Source organism: Indicator indicator, chromosome 35, assembly GCF_027791375.1.
Source record: "Indicator indicator isolate 239-I01 chromosome 35, UM_Iind_1.1, whole genome shotgun sequence".
NCBI classification, from domain to species: domain Eukaryota; kingdom Metazoa; phylum Chordata; class Aves; order Piciformes; family Indicatoridae; genus Indicator; species Indicator indicator.
In genome coordinates, this window is record NC_072044.1 from 487,717 (window position 1) to 498,686 (window position 10,970).

The following is a 10,970-nucleotide window of genomic DNA, read 5'->3' on the forward strand; positions in this document are numbered from 1 at the left end:
TGTGCTTGGGATTGCCCTGCCCCAGCTGCAGGACCTTGCCCTTGGTCTTGTTGAACCTCCTGAGGTTGGCTTGTGCCCAGCTCTGCACCTGTCCAGGTCCCTCTGGATGGATCCCTTCCCCCCAGCCTGTCTGCACCACACAGCTTGGTGCCATCAGCAAACCTGCTGAGGGGGCACTCAGTGCCAATCTTCTTGCTGCAGTTGTTGCCCACAGCACTGGTGAGTGGATGGCCAGGCTGCAGCAGTATTCATCCTGTCCAGCACTAGATAGAGCCGCACCCAGCCTTTTCCAGTTACATTCCCAGGCCTAGGGAATGGCCTTGGATTCCCCTCTCCTTGCCATGTGGTTTCAGTCAGGGCTGTGTCAGTGCCACCTCTCTGCCCCTTGTGCAGTGGATGGATCTGATCACTGGCTCAGGTCATTTGAAGGGAAGAAGGGAGGGAAATCAACTTTAGACATCCATGAGGATCTCTTCTTTCCCCTGTTTCCATAGTCCTGCTGCAGGCACTGAGAGGAGGATGTGAAGGAGCAGAGCTGTAGAAGCTGAGAAGTTGACTTTAGCTCCTAAGGACTCATCTCTCAGCAGGGGCTTTGCCCGGCATGAAATGCTGGTCTTGGAAGCAAGCTTTGAAGTGGAAGCATTGTCTTTGTGTGCTGTGTCTTTAAGATGGGTTCTCTGGGTTTGCTCAGGAGCAAGTCTGTGAACAGAAGTCGGATCCTGCAGGAATTCTTCCCCACTTCCTCCTTGCTGTCCTTCCCCAAGGCAGTGTCCCTGGAGAGCTGCTTCCTCATCCGCCGCCCACAGCTGGGGAACAAGGTGAGAAGTGCATCCCCAGGCATCACCTCCCTGCCTGGGAGCTGTCCTCCAGAAGCTCCAAGGCTTTGGGGCATTTGCAGGACACCTTCAGCTGGTCCAGGCCTGGCAAGAAGGGGTTGGGGCTGTGTCTGTTCTGCCCAGCCCTGTGCAGTGTGGCTGGGTGAGGGCATGGCCCTTGGTGCACAGCTGAGCAGAGTTCCTTCCAGAGCTGCATCCCAGCAGCTGTTCCTGGCAGTCAGTCTCAGCCATTCTGAGGGACCTGCCATGGGAACATCTGATGGAAGGTGGTGACACTTCAAGCTTCTAGCCTGCTCTCCTCCTCCGTGTTCTTGCTTTCTTGGTGGCTGGGGAGGGCCTGCCTGGAATCACAGAACTGTTTGGATTGGAAAAGTCCATTCAGGTCACCAGGGCCAGCCTCCAAAGTGTGTCCCTCAGCACCACATCTGCACAGCTGGGAAACCCCTCCAGGCATGGGGACTCCACCACTGCATTGGGCAGCCTGGGCCAGGCCTTGACAACCCTTTTGGGGAGAAAATTGTTCCTCATGCCCAACCTAAACCTCCCCTGGTGCAACTTGAGGCTGTTTCCTCTTGTCCTGACACTTGTTACTGCATTGTCCTGGGCAGAAGAGGGGAGGAGGCCCCTGGTGTGGAGCTGACCTCAGCTGTGATCTGCTGCTGTGTGCCTTGTGCTGTCTGAGCATGCTGCAGGGCAGTGACCTGCCCCTTGTTTGCTCAGACAGACCCAGGAAAGGCTTCCCAGGCTTTAGGAATGTTCTCCTCTCATCCCAGAGCTACAGCCTGCACAGCCTCTTCGCCGTGGGCAGTGGACAGCTCACCCTGACTGCTGTACCTCCAGACAAGTGCAGAGGACACTGTGAGGCCTTCAAGGTGGAGCTGGAAGCTGGAGATCTGGGTGAGTACTGGTGCTGTAGCATGCAGCATCTGGGGGATCCCTTGGGAGACAGGAGGCTGCTTCCAGCTGGATCTGCTCTGTCTGCCACCTGAGTGAGTGCCATTCCCAACTCCAGACTGCTGTGGGGCTGCTTCTCACAGGACAGAGTCATCATTCTGCACTGGAACACAAACAATGGGGTACCAGGGGATGCTCAGTGAGGGCTGCACAGGGCTCTGCTGGGGGCTACAAACCCAGGGTGTCACTGGGGGCAAAGAGCTTCTGCATCCAAAGAGCTTCTGCATCCCCACAGCACCTCAGGCTGAGTCACTAGTGAGCACTTGCAGCCCAGAGAGCCAAGCAGAGCCTGGGCTGCAGCAGCAGAAGTGTGGCCAGCAGGGCCAGGGAGGGGATTCTGCCCCTCTGCTCCACTCTGCTGAGACCACTCCTGGAGCTCTGTGTCCAGGGCTGGAGCCTCTGTTACAAGAGGGCTATGGACATGCTGGAAGGTGTCCAGAGAAGGGCCATGAGGAGGAGCAGAGGGCTGGAGCTGCTCTGCTGTGAGGACAGCCTGAGAGAGTTGGGGTTGTGCAGTCTGGAGAGGAGAAGGCTCCCAGGAGACCTTCTTGTGGCCTTCCAGGATCTGAAGGGGGTTACAAGAAAGCTGGGGAGGGACTTTTTAGGATGTCAGAAAGTGACAGGACTGGGGGGGAATGGAGCAAAACTAGAAGTGGGGAGATTCAGATTGGATGTTAGGAAGAAATTCTTCCCCATGAGGGTGGTGAGAGCCTGGCACAGGTTGCCCAGGGAGGTGGTGGAAGCCTCATCCCTGGAGGTTTTTGCAGCCAGGCTGGAGGTGGCTGTGAGCAACCTGCTGTGGTGTGAGGTGTCCCTGGGCATGGCAGGGGGTTGGGACTGGCTGAGCCTTGAGGTCCCTTCCAACCCTGACAATTCCATGATTCTAAATGTGAGCAGTGGCTGGAGACCCACAGAATGGGTTGGGTTGGAAGGGACCTCAAGGCTCATCCAGCTCCAACCCCCCTGCCATGGGCAGGGACACCTCACACCAGAGCAGGTTGCTCACAGCCACATCCAGCCTGGCCTTGGAACTGCTGCAGGGAGGGGGTTCCCCAGCAGGCTCCATGGATTCAGCTGACAGGGCCTCCTGCCTCTCCCCAGGTTATGCCAGCACAGAGCACTGGAGGCTGAGCTTCATGGCCAGGGGCACGGAGCCAGCCGTGGTTTGTGACGGAGCTGCCAGCTGAGGCTGCTGGGCTTGGGAGCTCAGAGCTGTGCCCAGCACAAGAAGACTTCTCAGCTTTGAAGCCAAGGCCACATCTTGAAAGAGCTGGGACAAGTGGGGCAGGCAGCTCTGCCAGCCTGCATGTTTACAGTGTTGAACAGGGACTGTTTTCCTGACCCTTGAGGTGATTCTTTGCCTTTCCTCAAATGTATTTTTGGGAGAAGCTATTTATGACCTTCCCTGTCCCCCTCAGGTAAGCCCTGGGTTTGCAGCAAAGGATTGGTTGTTTTAGTCCAGGAGCAGCAGAGGGATTTCTCAGGATGAGATTCACCTTTGTGTCCTTTGTGGATTATGGCACTTCTGAAACTTCCTGGAGGGTTTGGGAGTGGAGGAGGGGGTGACATTTCTCTGTACATTCCTCCTGAGGAGGAGGCTTCAAGCCTGGCTTGTCAGGCCAGCTCTCAAAAGGGAATGAATGGATGATGTCCCACCTCCACCCCAGCCCTCCACCACATCCATAGCTGTGTGCCTCAGTGGTGTGCCCCACAAAGCTCAGCTCCACGCTCCAGGGCTGAGATGAGCCTTGCAGCCTGGGGCAGAGACCCACCACATCCTTCTTGTGCCAGAAGAACCTCTCCAGGCCTCCTCTCTGTGTCTTGTGATCCCTCCCTGCAGCTCTCTGTCTGCAGGTGGTGAATCAAACAGTTCCTGTGCTTTTTCCTTCCTTCCCCCTCCTGTCCTGCACACCCACCCATGTGTGCTTTGGTGGTGCTGAGAGTGCTGCAGCCCTGCATGGAGAGGGGGCTGGGTGCAGAGCAGCTCTGGGTGAGCCTCCCCCTGTGCTTTCTGCCCTCAGGCAGCAGGGCTGCAGCACCTCCTGCCTGGTCCCTGCCTGGAGAGCTGCTGCCTGCAGCCCCCTGCCCAGGGCGTCCCTGGCCCCGGCTGCCTGCGGGAGCACTCCAAAGCTTCCTCCTCCCTGGCATTTTCTTGCCTTGCCTCCTTCCAGACCTGGGTCTCTGTCTTCATTCTGAATGTTGGTTTTTCCTGGGTCCTTTCCAAGCTGCCTTTGCAGGCTTCCTGTTGCCTGAGCCTTGCTTTCTGCAATGCCCTGAGAGAGGCTCAGGTTCGCCGTTTGCAGGCTGCGGATGCTGCTGTCCCTTCCAAGCCTGATCCTTTGGGTCTGATCCTGCTCTTGGAGATGGTTTGCAGATGTGTCAGGCTGAACTCATAGGCCAGGGCTGGGCTTCAGGACATATTCTCACACTTGTTAATATGGAACTGGGAGGGGGTTTTGTTTGAAAGCAAATTGGAGCTGCTCTCAGGAGCGAGAACCTTTCCTCTGTAAATATTTTAGGTACTCACAGAATGACAGACTGGAAAATGTCTGTCCAGCCCTGGGTTTTGAGCAAGACCAGGAGAACTGGGAGCAAACATCCAACTCTCATCTCATTAGGCTCTGACAAAAGCTGCCAAGTGGGGTGACCATGTCTGGCTCCCCTACAAGCATAAGGCAGAGGACAGTTCCTGCTCCAAAGAATTTAGTCTGAGGCCTTGACACCACAAACATTTCTATGCATAACTTTTGGGTTGTTTTTTTGTTTTTTTTTTTTTTCTCCTGTAAACAATCCCAGCACCTTTGTTTTCTCCTCTAAGTGAGTAAGAACACCCCCAGCACCCTTGTCAGGATGCATGCATGGCCCTTGGCACTGGACCAGCCTGCCCCAGAAGTCATAGAATCCACAAGGGAGAGCCAAATGGTAAAAGGGATTGGATGAGGAAGGCTTCTGTTAGCATGGCTGATGCCTGGGGGATGTAGCACACTGCTGACACTACATGCAACCTTTTTCATGCCAAGACACACAGACACTTCCCCTCTCCCTCTCTTAAAGCCTGGGTCTTACTTAGTTCATGGAAATTGGGGAGCTAGGTGGTGGCAGAATTAGAGCCTGGGTAGTGACTGTTGCTGTTTACACTTTGGCAGCTTCTCAAGGCCAAACTCAAAGGCTGACAAGGTTACCTCACCTCTCCCTGGCTTTGTACCTGATCCACTTCTCTCAAGTGTGTGGTTAGAGGTGGATGAGGAGGGAACCTGCTCAGACTGCTGGTGGTTTGCTGATGCTCTTCCTTCTAAGTGTCCTTGAATGTAACTTGTAAAAGCTGTGGAGACAATTCTCAAGTGTCTGTGAAATGCCTCTGTTGTGTGAGCCCCTCTTAAAGCCTTTGTGGCTGCCTGGCTCCTCTGAGAAGGAGCAGAGAAAATTGCATCTATTTACAGTTGCTGTTTTAGACTGGGGGTGGGGAAAAGGGAGGTCTGGAAGGCAGGTTTGTGGCTGTTGAGCAGCAGAGCTCTCTCTCATGTGTTGCTTCTCCCCTCCTCCACCAGTTGCAGCTGGTTGGACAGAAGATGCTGGATCTGGCCTGCTTGCAGATCAGCTTTCCAAGTGCACTTTATGGCCTCTGCATGAGTTTCCAGGTCTGTGTCTAGGCTTTGCATCCAGCCCAGCCTCACTCCCTTTGGAGTTTACATCATTTGTTTTTAAACTTCCAGTCTATTTTCTCTTCCTTTTCCAAAGGCTGTAAGGAATTAGCTGCTAAACTGAAACAGGAGAGCAGTTCTCCTGCTGCTGCAGAGCCAAGTTTGGCCCTAGCTGCTGCTGAGTGCAGGGCTCTGGTCTGCAGCACAGCTCCTAGAGCAGCTCCTGTCTTGGGCTGCCACAGCAGCAGTGCTGACACCCTGGGTAGTGCTCCTCCTGTCACAGTGGCTGAGGAACCAGGGTGGAAAACTTGGAGGTGAGGCCAAAGTGGCCAAACTGGGATGGCCAGAAGGAGATTTTTTTTGTTTGTTTGTTTCTTGACACCTTGGCCAAATGGCTGTCAGTGAGGCCTGGCCACTGCAGCTTCACTTCAGCACTTGTTGGACAATCCTTACCCTGGCCAGCCCAGAGGGGTGCCCAGTCAGTGTGTGCCACCCAGCTTTTAAAATCTGTTGGTGACCTTCAGAGCTCTTTGCCTGAGAGCTGGGAGGTGGACTCCTGCTCACCTGACACCCCAGAGGCTGCAAAGCTGTTCTGAAGTCACACCAGCAAGCTGCAGGAATCAGGACAACCTGAGAGCCCAGTGGGCAGAGCTGTGGAGGGGTCAGCTCTCCACTGGGCAGGCTGGAAGAAGATGGGCTGGCACCCCCCAGCTGGGCAGGAAGGATGGGCTGGCACCCCCAAGATGGGCTGGCACCCCCCAGCTGGGCAGGAAGGATGGGCTGGCACCCCAAGATGGGCTGGCACCCCCCAGCTGGGCAGGAAGGATGGGCTGGCACCCCCAAGATGGGCTGGCACCCCCCAGCTGGGCAGGAAGGATGGGCTGGCACCCCCAAGATGGGCTGGCACCCCCCAGCTGGGCAGGAAGGATGGGCTGGCACCCCAAGATGGGCTGGCACCCCCCAGCTCAGCAGGAGGGTCCTGCTTTAAGGCTGGTTTCCAAAGGCAGGGGGCACTGCCCACTGCTCTCAGTGCTGTTCTCAGGGGATCTGTGAGGAGTGTTGGCATTTACTGCAGCACCAGGCCACCAACATCTCCTGCAGGAGCCACCTGCCACTTCCTGCTGCTTCCTTTGCTTGCTTGGTTTGTTCTTGGGTTTGGTTTTCCCCTTCCCACTGGCACTGCACACAGTGAATTCCCCCTGAGGCAGCTCTACAGATCCCAGCCTCAAAATCTCCCTGGAGAGCTTTCTAGGCTCAGGTTTCCTGGGGAGTCTTGGGGCTTCAGCTTCTCCCAGTGCTGCTCCTGCTGTAATGGTCTGGCAGAGAAGCTGCATTTACTGGGCTGGGGGGAAGCAGCCCCCTCCTCCATGGCTGCCTTTCCAGCAGCAACTCCCCACTCACAGCATGGGAACACCTCAAGCAAGAGGAGCTGGGGAGCAGGAGAGCACCTCCCGGCTGGAGAGATGAGCTCTAGAACCTCCAGCATCCTGGCAAGGGGATTCCTCCTGCCTCCAAACCCTGGAATCACATCAGGAACACTGCTCCAGGGAGGGCAGTTGGCAGGATCTGCCCAATCCTGGGCTCTGGTGGGCTGTGTTTAGCCTCCTGGCCCCCAAAAGCACCAAACACTTGGTGGGGTGAGGACTGCTCAGTGGGGTGAGGGCTGCTCAGTGGGGCAGAGAGCTTCAGTGGGGTGAGGACTGCTCAGTGGGGTGAGGACTGCTCAGTGGGGTAAGGGCTGCTCAGTGGGGTGAGGACTGCTCAGTGGGGCAGAGAGCTTCTCAGTGGGGCAGAGAGCTTCTCAGTGGGGTGAGGGCTGCTCAGTGGGGTGAGGGCTTCCCAGTGGGGTGAGGGCTTCCCAGTGGGGTGAGGACTGCTCAGTGGGGCAGAGAGCTTCCCAGTGGGGTGAGGGCTTCTCAGTGGGGCAGAGGACTTCTCAGTGGGGTGAGGGCTTCCCAGTGGGGTGAGGGCTTCTCAGTGGGGTGAGGGCTGCTCAGTGGGGCAGAGGACTTCTCAGTGGGGCAGAGGGCTTCTCAGTGGGGCAGAGAGCTTCCCAGTGGGGTGAGGGCTTCTCAGTGGGGCAGAGGACTTCTCAGTGGGGCAGAGAGCTTCTCAGTGGGGCAGAGGACTTCTCAGTGGGGTGAGGGCTTCTCAGTGGGGCAGAGGACTTCTCAGTGGGGTGAGGACTTCTCAGTGGGGCAGAGGGCTTCTCAGTGAGGCAGAGGGCTTCTCAGTGGGGCAGAGAGTTTCTCAGTGGGGCAGAGAGCTTCTCAGTGGGGCAGAGGGCTTCTCAGTGGGGTGAAGCCACTCCAGTGGTGTGAGACCTTTTCAGTAGGGTGAGGCCATTTCAGTGGTGGCTGCACAAAGAGCTTTTGCTCCCTGGAAACCAAACTTTCTCCTCTTTGGAAGTTTTTTTAGGGCAGAACAATATCTCCTCCTCTTCAGGAAACTCCTCCTTGTAAAGGGCAGTTTTACTCTCCTGCTGAGTCCAAGAAGGGAGATGCTGGACTTCCCCTTTGCTCTGGAGACTCAAACAAGTGGCAGGTGATTTATTTTGAGGGTTCTCTCTCGCTGTAGGGAGGAGAGGAGGAGGTTGTGGCAGGCAGGCTCAGGGGTGCTGGGGAGTGAAGCTCTGTCTGCATCAAGACTGTTTCAATGCTGAACACTTCTCAGTTCCTTGGTAAACAAAACAGGAATGTAAATATGCACTTAATGCAGAATTTTAGGGGTGGTCCTAATTTAATATATTGCAAACTTTGTAAATACTTGGGGGGAAAGCCTGTAAAGTGTGTAAATAAATGGAGATTTGTATGTAAGAAGAACAAAAACCACAACCCCAAAAGTTTTTACTTTTTGCAATTAAAGATAAATGTTCCTGCACCTTTTTCCCCTCCTCTCCTGGTTTTTATTCTCCTGGTGCATGCCAGCTAGGGATTTAACCCTTTCCAGGGCACTTTTTTTTTTTTTTTTTTGCTAAGTGGGAGGGGTTCTGAGTGGAAAGCTGGAAGGTTTTAGTCTGGAATACATCAAGAGAAACACTTTGGGGAATGTTTTGCCTGTTGTAGCCTGGTTCCCTAACTGGGTGGAACAGCTCTGCCTGTCCCTCAGGAATCACACAGAATCCCAGCATGGCAGAGGTTGGAAGGGACTTCTGGAGATCACCCAGCCCAACCTCCCTGCCAGAGCAGCATCACCCAGGGCAGGTCCCACAGGAACACAGCCAGGTGGGTTTGGAATCTTTCCCAAGAAGGACACTCCACAACCTCTCTGGGCACCCTCACAGTGAAGAAGTTTTTCCTTAAGGTTCAGGAAGGACAGGGACTTGCTGGAGAGGGTGCAGAAAGAGTCTGTGAAGATGCTGAGGGGACTGGAACAGCTCCATGGGGAGAGGCTGAGAGAGTTGGGGCTGTTTAGCTTGGAAAAGAGCAGCCTGAGGGGGGATTTGATCGATGCTGATCAATACTTCAAGGGTAGATGGGGGCCAGGGACAGGACATGGGGTAAAGGGCACAAGCTGGAACAGCAGAAGTTCCATCTGAACATGAGGAAGAACTTACTTAAGGGTGACAGGGCCTGGAGCAGGCTGCCCAGAGAGGTGGTGGAGTCTCTGGAGACATTCCAAACCCACCTGGATGTGTTCCTGGGTGACCTGTAGGTGAAACTGCCTCAGCAAGGGGGGGTTGGACTCAATGATCTCCAAGAGGTCCCTTCCAATCCCTACCATTCTCCATCCTTCCTTCAGCCAAACCTTGAGGGCCAGAAGATGACCAATTCCTCCAGAGCTCATCAAACCAAGGCAAGTAGAGGAGGGAGAGGTCCTGCCCCCACCAAAGCAAGGCTGGAGCCTTCTTGGGCACCAGCAAAGCCACCCTGTGGAGACCCTCAGGATGTGTAAGTCAGTAGAGAACCAGGTGGTGTTGCTTCTGCACTGCTGAGTTGTGCCTTCCTGGAGCCCACCAGCTGGGACCCAAACCCTCAGAGCCCATCAGGTGCTGGTGTGTGGCTCCTGTCCCCTGTGCCAGGGCTGTGGTTGGGCAGCAGAAGAGGAGCCACATTCCTCCCACACTTACCTCATGCAGGCTGGACACCAGCATGGCCCCAGGCTGGGGCTTGGACCCTGGGCTGCTAATCTCCATGCTTCAGACCTACCTTGGCTCCAGACAGAGCAGGTTGGGGAGTTGAGCAGGAGTCCTGCACCCCTTCTGCCAGCGGAGCCCAGCAGCTCCTGCTGGCACTTCCCCCTCAGGCATGTGCCCTGGGTGTGACTCCTCCAGGGCTGTTTGCTCTTCCCCACAAGCTCCATGTGTCCTCTTTGCCTCAGTCCCTGTTGCTGGGCACTCTCCTGGCAGGCTCAGGTAGTGCCACAGGCTATGTGGACCAGGACATGTTGGATTCCTGAGCACTGCTGTGTGCCTCCCAAGCCAGGCCATGAGGAGCTGCCAACAAGAGCTGGAGCCAGGGTTGCCAAGGACCAGGTCCTGCACTTGGGTCACAACAACCCCATGGATGCTCCAGGCTGGGGGCAGAGTGGCTGGAAGCTGCCCAGCAGAAAAGGACCTGGGGGTGACAGCTGCATGAAGATGAGGCAGGGTGTGCCCAGGCCACCAGCATCCTGCCCTGGGTCAGTGACACTGAAACCCTTGCTCCAAAAAAAGGACATTGAGGAGCTGGAGTGGGTCCAGAGAAGGGCAACCAAGCTGGTGAAGGGTGTGGAGAACAGGGCTGGGGAGGAGCAGCTGAGGGAGCTGGGGTTGTGCAGCCTGGAGAAGAGGAGGCTGAGGGAGACCTCATTGCTCTCTGCAGCTCCTGAGAGGAGGCTGGAGCCAGGTGGGGGTTGGGCTCTGCTCCCCAGTCTCAGGTGATAGAAGGAGAGGAAATGTCCTGAAATTGTGCCAGGGGAGGGTTAGGTTGGAGATGAGGAAAAATTTCTTTGCTGCAGGAGTGGTCAGGGATTGGAAGAGGCTGCCCAGGGAGGTGGTGGAGTCCCCATCCATGGAGGTGTTCAAGCAAGGTGTGGCCATGGCACTTGGGACTATGGTTTGGTGGCCATGATGGGGTTGGGTTGCTGGTTGGAGGCAATGATCTTGGAAGGCTTTGCCAACCCAAACAATTCTCTGGTTCCCAGTAGTTTCTCCAGGTCTCTGGAGATGCAGCAGAGCTTTTGAGGTGTCTCATGATGGAGACAAGTTTGTCTTGAGCCAGATTCCAGGCCTGCAGCCTTCCAGCCCTTAGCCTGATGGACACCTCAGATCTGAGCAGCTGAACTGAAGCAGATTTCAGCTTCAGACCCTGCTGGTGGACCTCGTTGGGCTGTTGAGAGTTTGTAGACCCTGGACCTAATGAAGGTCCTAATGGTCACCTAATGGAGGTGAGGAGAAAGTTCTTCCCAGAGAGAGTGGTTGGCCATTGGAATGTGCTGCCCAGGGAGGTGGTGGAGTCACCACCCCTGGAGGTGTTCAAGAGGGGACTGGATGTGGCACTTGGTGCCATGGTTTAGATAGTCATGAGGTGTAGGGTGACAGGTTGGACTTGATGATCTT

The 10,970-nt window shown here is 55.7% G+C and overlaps 1 protein-coding gene across 1 annotated transcript in view; it reads left to right on the forward strand.

The window, feature by feature from the left end:
* The window catches only part of C35H6orf89 (chromosome 35 C6orf89 homolog), a 32,320-nt gene extending 29,343 nt beyond the window's left edge, over positions 1-2,977 (forward strand). Inside the window, exons 5-7 of the mRNA XM_054395912.1 lie at positions 692-818; positions 1,610-1,733; positions 2,892-2,977. Of these exons, the coding sequence (XP_054251887.1) occupies positions 692-818; positions 1,610-1,733; positions 2,892-2,977 (337 nt within the window). The remainder of the gene's footprint in view (positions 1-691; positions 819-1,609; positions 1,734-2,891) is intronic.
* Positions 2,978-10,970: the final 7,993 nt, after the last annotated feature.